Consider the following 18,494-nt stretch of genomic DNA (forward strand, 5'->3'; position numbering starts at 1 on the left):
TGCATTTCGTTGGACACTTTGCAAATAAATACCTCGAATCTGGTGCAGTCCTGAGAATTCATTCCGAGTGAATACGCCCTGTAAACTCACCGACTATAATTCGTAGATTGAAATAGTGGTCATAATGGTAATAATTAAACAGGTAATTAACATAATCAGGCTGATTATATAATTATTTTGATTTCTCATGGAAGTAATAGAGTAATTTAGATCCATAATTAGAATTCTGCTATCTGCGACAGGCAATTTTTAAAAATTTGGCACAGCTAAAAAGAACACGCTGAATATTGGAGGCTATAAAGTGGGCCACTGGAAGCCAAGCCAGCGGAATATACAACATGGCGGCATCCAAGATAGGGTGGCATGGCTCGGAACAAGCGCTTTAGTCTGGAAAATCAAACTTTGGGGCCTAAATTCATCCGAAAAATCAGTTGCACAAATGCATTAGCTCTATGGGAACCCTGAGGGTGCGCTTATTAAGTCTGAAATATCCACCAAGTCCGAATTTTTCGAGTCCGAAAAATCCGTCAGCGACTATATCCATTGGCAGGACAATTTCACTTCGTTAAAACTGGGTTGTGAACACATGCATATATCTCTACGGGGATTTCAAGGGGAACTTATTTACTTCAATATACAGTGGAATCTCGATGATACGATCCCGGCTAATACGAATTTTTCTGTGGTCCCGGCCGAGCCCCATTACTTTGCAACGTGCTAGAGAACGGTTGTTACAAATCAATTTTCGACCCGCATCGGTTGATACGAATATTACCGAAGACACTTTGGAAATTTGAAAGTGTGCTTGGCGAAAGCCAGACGCTGCTACCATCTGCGCTCTGCTTCCCTGGCTTTACTGTTTAGTGAAATGGCCGGTCGCTGCTGCCGTCTGCGCTCCAATTCATTCGCTTTGGTGTTCGGCGATATCGCCTGTCGCTGCTGCCGCTTGCGTTTTGCTTCCCTGCCTTTAGTGCCCGGCGATCTAATCAGTCGCTGTTGGCGTTTCCGTTCTGCCTCCCTTGCTTTCGCATCTGGTGACATGTTCATTTGTCGCATGCGCATTCGTTCTTGTTCTTCTGGTGTTTGATGTTGGGGAATCCGGCATCCGCTGCCGCTTCCCCGAACCGCTTGGCACGTAATCACTGGGCCGCTTCAGAGCTATGGGTCTCACTCACTCGACTGCAACGAGACGTCTGACGAAGGAGCGGCGGTGCAGCTGCCACCGCCGACGCCTGCGCGCTCGTTCTACCGCTACTGTGTGACGTCATGATTGCTATGCGCAGCTGCGCCCCCGACCAGTGCGCCGGTTGCTAAGGAGGGGAGGAGGTTGCGCCGCTGCGCGGAGGAGAGGCCACAGTTGGCACCATTCCATCGTACGGACGGACGCGACCGTGAGCCCCACCGACGGCAATGAAAGAGAACAGCGCGCAGTTACACGATTTTTCCCTCTCTCTTTTGGTGTGGAGGCGCGGGCGTGGTGCCAGACAGCGCGGAGGCCGCGACTGGCCACGAAGAGTTTGAAGCAGTGGCACTTTTGTTGCTTTTGTGCTTTTCCTCCTTTTCCACGTGCCATCGGACGGAGTGGCTGCTGTGCTTCTAGCCGCGTTCTTGTGTTAGACGTGGGCAACAGCGAAGGACCACCGGCGGCGGCTGAAACGCTGCATGCGCTCGAAGTTCTGGGGCGTGCTATGGCCGCGGATGAAATCAGCGACGACACGTGCACGCGTTTTTATGGATTTGAACAAAGTCTGCTAATTGACCTGACAAAGAAAAACAAGCAGAAGGACATCGGAGACTTTTTCTTCAAGAAATAAATGCTTTTTACGTACGTGTGCCTGAGTGAATTCACCTCTCACTCTTTTAATTTAGCTAGATTTAATTGTTTGGCTGATACGAATTTCGGCTAATACGAATATTTTTCGTGACCCCGTGAGATTCGTATCAACGAGATTCCACTGTATTCACTATTTCGTTAATATCCTGTTTCGCTATAATGCAGTTTGAGTGTATTCCTGCTCCTTGATGGCTGTATTTAAAGCTACCATAATTGCAACCACGTGCAACATTACTGAAGCCACAAACTGAGAACACTTTACCTTGGAGTCGATGCGCGACACCAGTTTCAGTATGCCACACCTCATCGCGACGGGAACTTGTTTGTGGTTCAGCAGTGCCAGCAACGTGTTCGGCTTCTTCAAGGTGGTGTCCCAGGAAGCGATGAGCTTCAGCAGCTTCCTGCAAGCAAATGAAACAAGAAGGCAAGGCTTTTAGATGCCTTGTGCAAAGCTGAAACATTCAGAAGATCAGGCTCTGCAAATATCTCATGCCAACGATAATAGGCTGATTACACTATGATTAGCAACATGCAGCCTCTACTGCTAAATGTTGCAGATAGTTCCAGGATTTAAGGCAGCAAACAGCAGTCGTTCGCAACCGCCCAACAAAACTTTCATTGGGCCAACATAATGTACACTGTTGGACCTTAATATAACAAAGTAAACTTAAATTTGCTTTGACATGGCTTGTCTTAATGAGTACGCTACTGCTACAGTAAAACAAAAAAATGGGAGACCCAAGAGAATATCGGTACAGGCACAAGGTAAAATCATTTAAGCTGACTTAGACTCCACCCTGCCACCTCTTCATGGCACCCCCCCTTCCCATGTAACCACGCTCTATTTTTTTTCTTTGTTCCTTGATCCAGCCCGAAGCATGCAGTAAAACAACACCAATTACCGTGAAGCAAAATATTTGTTGATTTATTATGCTAGCAAAAATGTGAAGTACTAAGCTAAAGCTATGTGTAATGGCACATCTAGACACACAGGTGCATTTTGGTTAGTGGCCTGGCTGGTGAGCGCCCGACACAGTAAAACCTAGTTTATTCAGAAAATCGAATATTTTGGACCTGTCCTCTGGTCCCGGCCGACATATGCATTATTTAATGCAACGAAACTCTCGTTAATTCTGACCTATTTGACCGCAGATCGGTTAATTCGGACAACTCTTGGAGCTGAGAGCACCGCAAATGTGCAATGCAGAAGAGCGAAAACGGTGTTAGCGTGCACCAAAACAAAGTGGCGGAGTTCGCATCACCATAGTCATTCGTGGAAATCGTACGTGAAATGCCAGAACGCATCATGCCTATTTGTGCCTTTAAAGGCTTTCTTCTTGCGTTTACCGCCGCACTTAGCACCGCATTGGCCGTGTGCCTTCACGACTACATAGTTGCCATACATGATCGCGTCAATAGCAGCCGCGGTTTTGCCCACAGCGGTTGCGGCAAACAGCAGTTTCAACTTGGTGCTCGCGTCAGCTGCATGCCTTCAGAACCACAAGGTCGTCATGCATGATCGCATCGACAGCAGCCGCGGTTTCGTTCGCAACGGTTGCGGCAAACAGCAGTTTCGTTTTTACCCAGTGCGAAGCTGTCGAGGATGAAGAGCACAGTCTACATCACGATGGGCGGCCGTATATCGGCATGGTAATCCACCAATGGCTCACCAACTCAGCTTGGCACACTTACCCATGAGTACAGTGACTGATAGTCACTGTACACTTATTTCGCAGGCATGAGATAGAGTGTTAGTGAGTGATGAATGGTGTTAGTGTATGTGGGCATGAACAGGAGTGCATGCTAGTGAACTTGAGCAGACTTCAGCGTGAACAGGAGTGAGTGCCAGTTAACATGAGCATGAACAAAAGCCACAAGTGTTCATATTCGTGCCAAATCGGCAACCATTCAGTGGGCCTGCCAAAAGCTTGAGCACAATGCATCTGAACAATCCATTCTTGTTTTTCATCCAGCTGAGTGACTACAGCCAAATTCCCAGGTATTGTAGTAATAACCCATGTCAGTTGCTTTTGCAGTGCCCACAGTCGCTGCTCGCAGTGTTGACACATCTTTAGTTATGTTTTGTAGATCTTCTTTCTCCTCGTGAGGATAGTGAATCTAATCCCGGACCATCTACGGAAAAAATGCTTGAAGACATCATGCATGAAATACGCGAGATCAAGGTAAACGTAAGCTCTTCAAGCCCAGGTCTTGAAAATGGACTTATTTCTACTGCCAGGAAGGTAGATGACATCGTAGCCACTGTCACGGTATATGCGTGTAAAGTAGATAAACTACAAAATACCGTCGATCATCTGGTTTTTAAGGTAGACGATTTGGAAAGCAGAAGCAGGAGGAACAACTTATTCCTTCAAGGGCTTCAAGAAAAGAAGTGTGAGTAGCACCAGGTTTTAGAACAGGAAGTTACTAAGAAAATCCTTGAGGATGTACTGAAAGTTCCAACTGTATATATATAGAGCATATTCGTAGGCTTGGGAACCCATGTGAGAATCACTCCCGACCAGTCATATTTAAACTAGATAATGGTAGGGATAACATAAAGATTCTCAATACAGTGAAACCTCGTTACTATGAACACCACATTAACAAATTTCTCAGATTAACAAGCTTTTCAAAAATCTCCTGCTCATTGCTTTTAGTTTCAATGTAAAAATATTGTTACGTAGGAAGACACCGACGAAAAGCTATTTACAAGTATATTTACAAGGCAATACGCCGCAGTTGGCCAAGAGGCAACAGCCCGCGCTAGCTTCCAATCGTCGTCGTCGTCTTCTTACTGCTCGGCTCTTCGTCATTGGAAATACTATTCCGTAGCAATATTTCAGTACTACGAACTTCAGAATACCGAACTTTTCAGAATAACAATATTTTATCAGTTTCCATGTCGTGTGAACGCCTCAGTACTACGAATTAATATTCAAAAATATGAGGACTCTTTGATTTCCGTGTATCCATTATGGCAGGCGGAACAGTAGGCTAGCAGAAGACAGAGCATAAAAAAAAAAGACGCTGTGGCACATGGGTTCAGAAAACCCGAGATGGCGCCAGAGGAAAAGAAGGATCGCCAGAGGGGGACATTTTTTTTCCTCTTCTCTTGAGGAAGTAACAACACATCAAGTTTTGCGAGTGCATCCTCCACCCAGACAAGTGTCATCTAGCAACGAAGGCACATCTCTTCCTTCTCACGCACTACTTTATGCACACGCCTCTTCTTTCTTTCACACTTCTTTCTGCGGTCGTACCAGCTACATGCATGCAGAAATGTAACATCCATGCTTGCAGGGATGCCAAACCATCACACTGTTCAGACTGTGTCGTTACACAAGCTAGCACTTTGGAATAGTTCAGGTGTGTGCCTCGAGTAAGAAGTTGAGGTGTCCAAGGCAAGGAATGTGAAAAACAAACAAGCAAAATGAAACATTACATTTTATGGTTGACATGGAGCTTCTTCTTTGTTGGTGGTTTTCTCAGCGTCATCATTTCTTTTGCACGCACCACTCTATATACAGTGGTGCGGGGTGGCAGAATCTATGGAAATAGCAACACTGTGGGCCAACAGCCAACAGCGACACTTTCATGAATAGCTCATATGCTCAACTGATAGCTCAACTGATGAACTGATAGGTTGATGGATGAAATGATTAATTTCCGTGCTTTCATAACACCCTTTCAAAGTAACAAACAATTTGCCACAGACCCCTGAAGTTTGTTATATCAAGAGTTCACTGTAACGGTGCCAGTCTTAAAACTGCCAACATCACTTACAGCACGTAAATAGACAGGGACCAAAAGAATGATGAAGACAAGTGCTTACAAACTAGAAATATACTAGAGCAGGGTTTGAGTACGGGCTAGTTGGTATTCCATTGCAAACATCCCTTACAGCACGTACATAGACAGCGCTTGTCTTCGTCGTTCTTCTGGTCCCTGGCTATGTATACGCTGTAAGTGATGTTTGCAACGGAATACCAACTAGCCCGTTCCCAAACCCTGCTCCAGTCTTAAAGGTACCCCTTTCAGTATTTTCAAGGATTTCTCACCACATGTTCATTTATTGACAAAAAAGTAGTGGGAATGCACAAAGGAAAACAGGGACAATCCCAGCAAAGCGGTGTTCACTTATGAAAAGGTAGAATTTAATGACCAGCTACTCAGATGAGATGAAACACTCAACAAGGCAGTCCCTTTGAATGCCAAATGATCTGGTGCCCTAAACAAACCATATAACATACCAAAGCGAAAACAAAACATGATACCAGTGGGCATGCTCCTGCATACATGGTAGCTTACTATGTTAAGTGCCAATGCTGGGAGTATAACAAATTAAACTGGAGAACTAGAAAGCCTACTCCTGGCCTTTTGTCAGGATGTAACGCTCCTAACTGAAACATGGCTGAGCGAAAACACCACGGATGCAGACATAGTAGCAAGCTCACACATAATGGTTAGGAGGCATCGTGGTTAAAGGGGAGGTGGCGTAGCTATTATATTACAATATTAAAAGGAAGAAATGACTTCACAAGTGTTCCACACAAGATGAATGTTGGAATGGTCTGGATCCTTGTTCATTTACTGAATGCAACTTTCTAGTCAGTATAGTCTACAGAGCTCCCAAAGCTGACATTTCAATACTGCACTTACTGCATGAACTTCATCAAAAGAATGCCGAAAGCTACAACAAGATTACCAAGTGCGACGACGTTAACCTGGCCACAATAAATGGGAACAACTGTGCTCATTACCGCCTTGTACACAGTCTGGAGTGTTGCTTGACATTGTGTACTGCTTTAATCTGACACAGCATGTTCAGACACCGACAAGTGTCCCACGAAGACTGGCATTGACATTATCGAAAGTGCACCAAAGTAAAGCACTTAGATTTATCTATAATGTTCATGAGAGGCACATTTCAGTCACCGATCCGAGATTGTGATCTGGGCCCAAGACACTAGAAATTTGTCGCAAACTACAGCGTTTACAAACAATGTATAACATAGTTAACAGCCACACTAAAATTAGATTTGACACCTATAAGCAATTCAATGAATCGTGACAAACAAGAGGTAAGCACAATCAAACAATTTTAATGCCGCATATTAGAACAGTCACATATCATTCTTCCTTCCTGCCCAAAACAATATGTGAATGAAATTCCCTTCCTCAAAGCATGGTTAGCTCAACCACTCCCTGTCCTTTTTCATCTGCAGTGCAGGTGTACTTGTAATGTCATGCGTTAGCTGTCTCTTCTCATTTCTATTTTGATTCTGTTTTCTATTCTAACATCTCTCCTTTTACACCTTTCCTATGGTTCGCAAATGTGATGTTGTTATCGTATCTTTCTGTCATGACTTATGTATCAGAAAATCTTTGCCTTCTTTATTATCTTTTTACTTCTTGTTCCCTTTAGGAAGAAGAGCATGCAATCATGCAATGTATCCACCACTTCTGCCTTGGTTTCCAAAAGAAAGTCAGCAGTGTATTGAAATAAATAAATCCAGAGACAACTGATTTTTCAGCTGGCCAATTTTTCAGACATGCCCAATAATTCGGACGCCTTGGCAGCATTGCCACGTATGCCATAGAGCCAATGTATAAGAACATCTGAAATTTGGGACGCAAAAACCCTTCACTGCCCGATTTTCATAACTTTTTGGTGTGACCACAGGTCTGAAACGGCAACTGCCAGCACCATTTTGATTACCTTGCAGTCCGCCCTCGCACGCCAATCCACTACAGCCATAGTCACCACCGCGGCAACGCTAAGCCTAGTCACTTTGATGTTTGCTACCAAACTTCCTGCTGTTCGGAGCCCCGTTTTTCATTGAAATAATCCACCCCTGTAAGCAACGGACCCAACTTTTATTTCTCACCAATGATTTTGAAGTGTGGAAAGCATGATACGTTGCATAATGCAGGTATCCAAAAGTAAGCTTTGCCGCAATACAGTAGTGTTATGCGGTGATGCATACGCAATATACTGCGAAGCGTACTAAGATTAGAAAGGGGCAACAGTCACAGGAGACTATATGTATTTTCACTACTATTTTCTTTATTTATACACACCTGCACCTGCCATCTCCTGTCACAGTAAAAACACTAATAGTGTTAGTGTAGCGGCAGGCCTTCAGAGCTATACTGGACGTGCCTGTGTCGATTTGAGACCTTGGAAGCAGTTAAAGCCATGCATTCATTTTTTATTTTTTCCAGACTGCCTCACTTTCCGGTTTTCAGAGCCCTTAGGGAGTCTGAAATACCAGACATTGACTGTACAGCCAAATTTCATAGTCTCATATCCAGCATCCTTCGAGTTTCCCTTTTAGAAAGCATGCTTCACTGAGTAAACCTACTTTGTGCCCACAGATACGTCAGCAGCATGTTTGGTGATCAGCTGAAAGAGGGAATGGAGTCCACTGCGTCCCTTGTGGGAACAGGCCACCGATGCCTCCACCAAACTGACAGCCAGATCTCGAATTCCTTGTACTGGCGACAGCAGCGACAGGATGATTGACAGGAACACTGCACAGTTCAAAGTAAGTGGAAAATTCGAATGAGAACTTCATTCACTGCAAAGTTGTCCCCATTCTGTGCAATCAAACAATACAACTGGAATGGTTGCAGGTATATTAACAAGTTATTAACGCTTTGACTGCCACTCACAAGATAACTCGGGCAGCCACACTCGCACAGCCCCTGCTACTCCCGAGTATATTTCGTTTGTGTTTTCAGCGCACTCCCTGAGCCCCCAGAAGCAACTCGTGCAAAAATTAACATTGTCCACCTGTTGAGCCATGAATGGAAAGGTCGTCTAAACACACAGACACCTTGTAAGCTTTTACTGTAGGTGAAGCATGAATTATGAATCATGAATTATGAATCAGAAGAAACCAATGACAGAGAACACTTCTTTATGTACCATGAAAGGTCCGTTGAGCCGTTAGAAAAAAGAAAACAGCTAGAAAAAAGCAGTCGTGGCCGTGACAAACATAGCATGTCCGTCCACATCACGCATCAAGAGAGTGCCACACAAGCCTAGACCTGCATTAAAAAAAAACACACACACATGAAAATGCCCAACTTTTCAGCAGGGCCTTGCAGTCTTGCCCCCTTGCCATCCCCATGTGTAGCTTCCAGTGCAGTATTGGAAACTATGCATAAGTGCGACAAATACCTCTAACTCCACTTACACTTGAAGGATTCAAAAATGTTGTGCAGCAGGAGTTTTGTGAGGTGACATCCTTTATAGTGCAGCTATTATATGATTAGCCAGAGGAGTGATTCAGGGCCCCTTTAAAGTGGTCCTCACTGAGAGATGAAAAAGTATGTTTCCTTTCACTGGCGCCATCACACTTCATGGCAGTTCACGCCTGACTACGCACTTCATGGCATTAATCTTTGTCCTATAAAAAATATTAGGGGTGTATAAATATCTAAAAATTCTGAATAACCAATCGAATAATGCCACATTCAACTCGGTCTTTAAATCAAATAATCCCTACCTATAAACACGAATAGTTTTCAAATATTCCAAATTGGCAAATGTGCACGATAAAGCCAGACTTCACCAGCTAAACCATTGTCATTCGCATTCATGAATCAGTCCACACTATGCAAATAAGCCCCTCAGTTTATCATATTGCTCCGTTTATTTTAATAAACAACGCTTCATAATTATAAAGTGATGACTGAAACTTCCTGAAGCTGTGAATATACTAGGCTGTGAAGACTGCTCTCTATTAAGGGTAAGAAAGCTGTTCGTTATTTGAAATCTATTCAAAAGGTATCAGATATTCGATTCGATTCTGGCACCACTTGATCTTTATTCGAGTGGGTCTCGAAAGGTACTATTCGCACACCCATGAGTATAGAATATAACAAATGAAATTTCACTACAAATGCGATTTCATTATGCAGTAGACATCCATTATTTCCACTCTGGTTAATTAAACTTTTACAGTAAAGCTGTATAACACGCTAGGGTTCTGTGCATTTTTGTTCTCTGTTAACAAAAACTATCATCCTCAATGGTTCATACCGCCGTAAGCAAGCAAAAAATGCAATGGTTCATAATCCTATTAGGCAGAGGCTATCAGCACTCAGCAAAGTGAAGCAAACAGTGCTTAAATTCTTTCCAATCACGCATACAACAAGCAGAACAGCATGTAGAAAACTATGATCATCAAGGGCTCATACCCCCGTAAGCAAGCAAAAAATGCAATGACTATTAGTCCCATAAGGTTCACGGCTACTCTGCGTGAATTAGTTGTGATGACACTACCCCTGTTGTCGTTGTCAAGGTGGATGTGTTGGTACCGAAAAGGGAGCAGTTTACGCCGTTCTGTGTCGCTAATATATCTTTTGCAATGCCACATTAACCCGGGCCAACTGACCACTCGGTGTCGTATGTGCATCGACTTAGCATTATCAAAGAATGTGATTACAGTTCCAAGTGAAATAATGATCGTCGATCATGACAATAAATGAGTGTGTGTACCTTTGACCACCCATCAAGACAATAAATGAGTTTGTACCTTTGTACGAAATTATGTGTCACGTCTGTGTCATGTGTCATGGGGCACTGGCCAAAGGTCCCGGCCAGTGCCCCATGCATTTCTATGGGTCCAAACGTTCATTATTTTGATCCTAAAACTGGCCTTCGATGGATAATTGAAACTTGATTAGTCAGAACGCATGTGCCTGACCTCCATGCTGACTGCAATAGCCACCCCTTTAGTGGTAGTGCCTGTCTTGGCGGTGCTTATGGGACAGTGAATGTGTCAAACACACGTGATCGTGTGGTAAATACCTATATTCAACCTGGCCTAGGAAGATTTGCAAGCAACAGCCGTTCCTCACAATGTATGGTTACGACATTTGCCCATTTCTAACACATACTTTTTTTTTTTCAGGACAACTGAGCCGAATATCGCAGTGCAGTCGGTCACAATACCAAAATCACTTTCGCAGCAGTTGAATGCTTTCCCGCATTACAATACTGTAATGCGGCAAAGCTAGCTACAAAACCATGTGGCGAAGTTGACTTTAAGAAACCGGCTGCCATTGTGCAACACATATTAGACTCTTGTCCATTTTTCTTGCTAGAAAATCAGGTGTGCATTAGATTTCTGCTTTGTTAAGGAACTTTAATGTAATTTCTATGTTGGTTTTCTACTCTAGACACATCAAGTGGGAGCGCATTCGATTCAGGGGTCTTTTCCCGTTAGAATCGGGAAAATACTACGAAATGAGCCAACAGTGCGTTTCGAGTTTTCTGCATCTTGTTTAATTCGACCTACCGAATAACTTAATTAACTTTGTCGGTCCCATGAGGGTCAAAATAACAGAAGTCGACCACAGAGACGTTCAACTACACTATAATAGGCAAATGAAATATGAACTGCAGGCCTGTTAAATTTTCTAACCAACTTGACCACAAATGTAGCTGTAAAACATGTGGCTTCGATAATGAAGTTGAATGCAAAACATTTTTTTGCTTCTAAGTTTCTAGGTTCTTCTGCCTTCCAACATGAACTTACCCAGGTTCTTTTCAGCCAGAATCCACTTGATGTCCTCCGCCTCTCGCAACAACTGAATCGAAACTGCAAGGGCCAGTGACTGAAGCCTCTCCTTGCCGTGGATAGCTGGCACCCCCTGGGAATCGATGCTGGAAGCACTGCAGTCGGCATCCAGATGCAGCAGCCACAGGCCACTTAAAAAGTGCACCTGGTGCTTGAGGCTAGGGCAGTGGACCTGAAGTAGAGAAAGTGCAGGTGAAAGTTGCTAAATGTTTTTGTTAGAGCATTTCAATGCAGCATTCCATGTACGAATGTGACTTAATAAAGTACAGTCATGTCCAAAATTTCAATTTTTAGCTCATCCATAACACTCTAACTCTTGAACTTGTATATTGGTTGCCACTTCAAGCAATGAGAGGCCCCTATTGTTCTGCTACTGAGCATGAAGTCACAGGCTTGACTACTGGCCTCAAGATCTGCATTTCAACGGTGGCAAAATGTGAAAACATTCTTTGTGCATTCAGATCTAGGTACCCTCATGCACAAATGTGACAAACCCTTCCCCCCTTCCCCATTTGACCTTGATATTTTTTTTCAGCTGATAAGGATGCCATCATCTTAATGAGATTAGCATTCCTTACCTACCTCAGGCATTTTGAGCCTCTCATCTATTTATCTATCTAGCCTGTTACGTCAACACAGCAGCAGTTGTCTTCCAGCTAAGGCGACTGGGGATCTGAGCATGGCCGTGATACTGTCGTAGTCATTACATCCTTATCATCCAATTTTGTCATCTGGTTCTCGTCATGTCATCATCTTTACGCCATCGTCGTCACAGAGTCATCATGCATTTGTTTTCATAATGCCATCATGATGCCGTTGTCATCCTTCCATCTACGTCACTCCAGCTTCATCATGCCTCTCGTCATGCCATCCTTGTGACACCGTCTTTTCAACGTGTCGTCATCATAGAGTCATCATTACACATTCATTGTAACACTGTCGTCGTGATGCTGTCATGTTCATTCCTTCGTCGTCATTCTAACTTTGTCACCCGACTCTCGGCATGCCTTCGTCGTCATGCCATTATTGCCATGCCACCATCGTCAAGGTGTCATTTGACCGTCCACATCAATTAAGAAACATCCACCCACTGTCATTATGCCGTCATCATTATTAAGCCTACGTCATTCCACAGATGTCATTCCGCCACCATCATTTTATCTTAATCATACTGTCATAATTTAATCAGAATTATACTACCATTATGACAGTATCATCATTGCGTCATCCCCAGACTGTCGTTCTCATACGCCTCTTGTAGTACAATTATCATCATTTCATCATGGTTCTGCCATTCTCGTCATTCGTTTGTCATACCGTCGTCGTCACGTCATTGTCGTCATACACTCATCGTCATCCCATTATGTTTATGCTGGTGCCATCACACTGTCCTCAGTTTGCCATTATCATCACTGCATAAACATCATCCCGTTGTCATAATTATGTCGTCATAGTGCCTTTGCCATTCAATCGGCTTCATTCCGTCTTCATCTTTCTACTGTCGGCACGATGTTGTCGTAATACACTCGTCATCAAGCTGTCATGCTCATTGGCAATGTTGGGAAGCAAGTGCTAGAGCTATGTGGGTTGATAACGGAGACGTAATACTATCTATTGTACATAGCCAAAGCAAAACGAGTCAGAATGACTTTTTTCCCCAGAGCAGGGTAGCAAACCAGACGTGCCCATCTGGTTAACTTCATTGCGATTCCCTTTTTCTGTTTCTCTCTCTCTCTCTCTCTTTAAGAATGACGATTTCAGATAATAAATAAATGTGACTTCAGCAATACAGTCTGTTGCAACGTTGCTTGAATGATAATTGCATTACTGTCGACACTTATCATGAGATGGGTTCTGCTGTAATCTTTTTTTAACTTGAGAATGTTCTTTATGTGTACATGTATGCCTTAAATAAGAATTAACTACCACTGTTTCGTCAGGTGATGCTGAATTGTAGTTTGAAAAATTCTGGGGGACTGTTACTTTTGCACATTACTGTTGTACACATGAAAATGGGGTCACAATTTAATCCGAAGCAATACTGAATGGCCTTGCTTAATGACCGGCTTGGCAGAGTCACTGCAATCAATGCGATAAATCACATTCTGAGAACAATGAATCATGGAGGTATGCAGCATAACCTTGGCACTGTTATCGAGCTAAGCAACCAGGTGTGCATGCAAGACAGAGAAAAAAGGCTTGGAGCGCACCTTGAAGAATTTCTGCAGCAGCTGGCGAAAATGTAACCGGCAGGTGCTCTTGGCGATCGAATTCTCTGCGACCATCTCAAAAATGCTGGTGAGGAGGCCCAACGTAGCACGGGTGCCTTCGTCTTGCTGCTTGAGGACCCACATCGGATTTCCTACAAAGCCATTAGAAAAATTACTGTTACAATGAGTGCCCTGCCATTAAGTGTACATTAAAGAAAACTATTTAGCAGGCTACATTGGTTCATTGCAGCGACATAGGTATACTGGTCACCTTTGGGGGGGACAAGTGTTTGTCATGCAAGAAAATGGCATAAAAGATATTAGCAATCACGTTATCTTTAAGTGTATGACACTAATTACAATTTCCAAAGTTCATGGTGCTTCTCTGCGGTGTCGTACTACCTGGCCAATGACAGTTTGTAAGTTTAGTACACTATTTAGAAGTTCCACAGTCCCTGGTGATCTCTGTGGTATCATCCAGTACCACAATGACTGATCAAGGCCAGATATTTGTGCGTGAGCTACACACGACATATTCTAGTTTGGCATCTGCTAACTGGACCATGTTCAAGAATGCTGCAAAATATGCCATTTTGTACTTACATGCATTTTCTACTACTGTATTTTGTACTTAAATAAATAAATAAGTAAATAAATAAAATATCTCGGAAGCGTTCTGATCCGCATCAAGAAATTCTTTAACTTGAACCGCAGTCCTGCTTGGGTCAAGCCAATGAAAGTCGATTGTACATTATGAAACATCGTTCCAGCGCACAATTGAACAAGGACGAGAAGAGAAAGACAACATGAACGCATTCCTGGCGTTCCAACACGTTCCAAAACGAACGCGCTTCCTGGCGTTCGTGTTGTCTTTCTCTTCTCATCTTTGTTCAATTGTGCGCTGGAACGATGTTTCATAATGCTAATCACAACCAACTAGCCCAGCTGTCCATACTTATCGATTGTACATGTATGTAAAGCACTGTACAAAATTTGGTCATGCGCCTTTTCTCAACCAAATTGTGTCAAGGTGGGGTTTAAAAAACAAACCTTCAGTGTAACATCATTATGTGCTTCTCCTTAATTGTAGGACTACTATATCACCAGCAGAGTCAGTGACAGGTCAAAAACACAGGTGAGGCTTCTCCCACAAAATGTGCTATTATCGGTCGCTCAAGGCTACTGGAAAACAGTGCCCTCATATGTTGCACAAGCTGAGAAGGAGGTGACCCTCTAGATTAGGAATATCGTGAACTATGAAGACTTGCTCAAAAACTACCGTATTTACTCGACTGCAACAAGAGCTTTATTTCTTGATTTTCATTACTTGATGTCAACTCTATATTACATTCGATAAGGGCAAAATTGACCAATTTAAAACAAATATTCCAAATCCTGTGGTGTTTAGAGTTACACAGGTAACCTTTGTGTCTCGATCCAATCTCATAGGCAAGTAGACCAAATTCAAAACTTGTTCTTCGATTAAACTGACATTATTTTCACTTTGCTTGTGACTGATGTTACGGTTATGGTGCTGGAATACCCTGCAGCCTTTCAGGCTTCAACTATGTATGGGAAAACAAAGACAGAAAAACAAGAACACAGTTCGCACACCATTTGTTTGTCTGTGTTTTCCACTCTCCGTGTTCCCATACATTGCGCCAGAAGGAATAATGAATAGTGAAGGTCATGGTCTGGAAAAATGATAGCAGATCGTGCATAATCCCCTTTTATTCATTTCCTTGCATACCTACACAAGAAGGCAGATGACAGTGAGGGATCCCAAGTGTGACTGAGGCAGATTCAAGCTCACAATAGCTTTTACTGAAACATAAATACCCTCTAAGGTGGTTCAGTGGGTGTGGTTAAAGCTACTCCCTACATGTTTCTGCTGACCAGATTAAGTACCGCCAACCTAATCTCTTCCTCCATGCATCTCTTTCGCTCATCCCTTCAAAGCTTCCGGTGTCGAGCCGTACATGTGTCATCTTAGTTCTTGGTTTTGAGCAGAAGTGACATCATCTTCAATCTGCTACCGCTGTTCACAGGTGCGGGCGTGCAGCCTCCACGAAAGCATAAATGCAGCAAGTAAAAGTTCTGGAAGCAGAAATTGCAGAAGCAGAACTGGCGTGATCAACAAATAGTGGAACTGTGCTGCACGTCAAAGGTCTTAGTGAGCAGTGGAGCATGGATGGAGAAGCTTCAGCTATGCCGAGCACAAGGTTGCGGGTTCGATTCCCCGCTACAACGACCATATTCTGAAGGAGGTCGTCTTTAGGCGTATACAAAATGGCCTACAGGTCAATCTTACCTTCTAGAGCTGCCACAGGTTCCACTCCACTGATGACTGCCGACAGGCCACTGATGACCATGGCAGAGGGAATACACCCGTCCCGAACTGCAGCCACGGCAAAGTCATACTCGCCGCAAGCTGCCTTTTCGGCCAGTAGTCGCTGGTAAAAGTGCAGGGCTTCACGAAACACTTCTGCGTCCTTCGTTGAGGATGCCAGGGCATTCAGGAGGGAGCCACAGATGCACCTAAGCTGTGCCGCTGCATACCCTGTGCTCGGGAAGCACACTTGTTCCAGTGTCTTCACCTGCGGTTGGGAGAGCAACTCAACATGTAATTAAGTACGGATGCGCAAATACCGACTAGTAGATTTCAAATCAAATATTGAATCAAATCAAGAAAGAAAAGCCAACTATCGAACTGAATATTGAATATCAGAAAATTTATCGCAAAGTTTAATGCTTACAAATTTTGTACAAGAAAACACGGTACTACATATGCTTGGCAGTCTCCTAGCATTGCTTAACAAGAATGTAGTGAGCTATCAGCAGCTTAAAGGGACACCAAAAGCAAATACTAAGTCGACATGGATTGTTTAAATGCCATTCCAGAAATCTCGCAAAGCTTGTTTCGTGCCAAGAAAAGACTTCGTTTATGAGAAAACTGCACCTCAAGGGTCCGAATACCTTTTTCGAAATTCATATCTCCCGCTACCCAACCGGCGGAGTGGTGGCATTGCATACACCATCACCACCCTTCGTTGTCGTCAGTGAATAAAACGGCACCCAACAGACGGCGGTATCGAGCCAAGACAGAGCGGCGGATTCGCCGCTGCAGCTGCTTTCGGTCAAGTGGTGCAGACCGTTCGGGCATCCCGCGACATCACATGGAAGTTGAATTCTCCGCCACTTGCAGTTTGCGTGATTTTCGCAAGCCAGCAAAACCAGCGCAGCACTACGCGATAACAAAACTACGGAAACACGAAAGCATGGGCGGCGCAGAGTCGAGCAAAAATGAAACCTTTCGACCGCCCCCATCGTTGTCAAGGGTAATTTCAATTCGTTCTTTTTTTTTCATAAAGAGGAAATGGAACTGGACAAGTAGCATTTTATCTTGTCTTGAGTGGTTGAGTGGTTGAGTAATAATGACAAGATTTTAACGAGGAGTGCTTTCGTCATCGGTCAAGTACTTGAATATCCCTGGGGAGTCTCTAATCACGTTTTGTGTTTACCTCAGTTTCTCAATTATTAAGGCTCTGTTCATGATAATATTGACGCCTTAGAGTTTTTCGAGCACTAATATATCACTTTAGCTTGGCTTAATATTTGCCTTTAAGTGCATAGAAATCAATATAAATACAGTATAGTCTACTCTTACTAAAGGAATCACCAAATTAGTATACCAGCACTGATTACACCTCAGTTCTATAATGTGACGGTCTGGAAAATATGTTGCTTTTACAAACAAAATTTCTGTTAGAACCAAGTGTTCTTTTTTGCCTCTGAAACTAATGAATTAGTGATGTTCTGTTGTACTGAATACCAATGAGGTTCTCAGTTTAGCAGTGAACCAATGTCGTGCACAATCCTTTATTTATTGCACAGTGTTTTGCTTTCCAGTTTTTCTACAAAATACTGAAGGGCTATCACAACTTTACGGCAAGTGGGTTATCATAAGGCCAGTCTACGCGACAGACAAAAGGACTGCGCATCACGTGACTCTATTACCGTTCTGTGCGTAGCGGGCGCCTATGGTAGAGAGCAGAAGCCATCCGCACAGTTTCATTGTCAGGTTCGCCGTGAATATTCAGAAATCTGGAGGGTCACGTCTAATTTGCATGAGCTGAAACGAGTGAAGCGCTTGCTTAGGCAGCACCGAGCATAACAGTCCTTACGGCGCACGCAACATGCGACACGGGTGGCACTGCGTGGGTCTATAAACCAAATATATCGAACATTAAAAAACTGAATCAGCAGATATTCGATTTGCAAATCAAATTACAGTGGAACCCCGTTCATACGTTTTTGACCGGACCGAGGACAAAAAATGTAACAGCCGGGTAAACGCAACAGTGAGGAAAGCTCCGAAAATGAATGAAAAAAGTGCAGCTTCAACTATAGACAATTTACCGTATTTACCCGCGTATAACCCGCCCCTGCGTAGAACCCGCACCCCTAACTTTGAACTCGGCGGGAAAAAAAAAAAAAAAAACTCGCGTATAACCCGCACGTTTACCTGAAAAAAAAAATGAGCGCTAGAAAGATGCAACTCACACTCAGTGATCATTTCGTTTTCAGAACATTTATTCAAACGACCGCCACCACGTCACTGGTTATCCGATTCTTAATCGTCGCCGCTCTCACTACTGCCATCCGAGGCTTCATCGCCACTCTCAAAGACGTAGTCGTCCTCGGAACCATGCAGACTATTACTGATCGCACATTTTTTAAAGCTTTTGCGCACCAAATCGGCCGGTATCGCTTTCCACGCATCCACGATCCACTGGCACAGCAATGGAATATCAGGCCTTCGCACGCGTCCCGTCGGTGTGAGGGCGTACATGC

At 43.6% G+C, this 18,494-nt stretch overlaps 1 protein-coding gene across 3 annotated transcripts in view; it reads right to left on the minus strand.

Moving 5' to 3' along the window:
- Positions 1-18,494, minus strand: part of l(2)k09022 (HEAT repeat containing 1 homolog l(2)k09022) — a 102,046-nt gene that overhangs the window by 50,269 nt on the left and 33,283 nt on the right. For all 3 annotated transcript variants that reach the window (XM_075668905.1, XM_075668906.1, XM_075668907.1), the window contains exons 15-19: positions 15,952-16,237; positions 13,641-13,792; positions 11,389-11,602; positions 8,203-8,371; positions 2,097-2,235 (exon numbers count right to left, since the gene is read on the minus strand). In XM_075668905.1, the coding sequence (XP_075525020.1) occupies positions 2,097-2,235; positions 8,203-8,371; positions 11,389-11,602; positions 13,641-13,792; positions 15,952-16,237 (960 nt within the window). The remainder of the gene's footprint in view (positions 1-2,096; positions 2,236-8,202; positions 8,372-11,388; positions 11,603-13,640; positions 13,793-15,951; positions 16,238-18,494) is intronic.

This window comes from Dermacentor variabilis, chromosome 9, assembly GCF_050947875.1.
Source record: "Dermacentor variabilis isolate Ectoservices chromosome 9, ASM5094787v1, whole genome shotgun sequence".
NCBI classification, from domain to species: Eukaryota; Metazoa; Arthropoda; class Arachnida; order Ixodida; family Ixodidae; genus Dermacentor; species Dermacentor variabilis.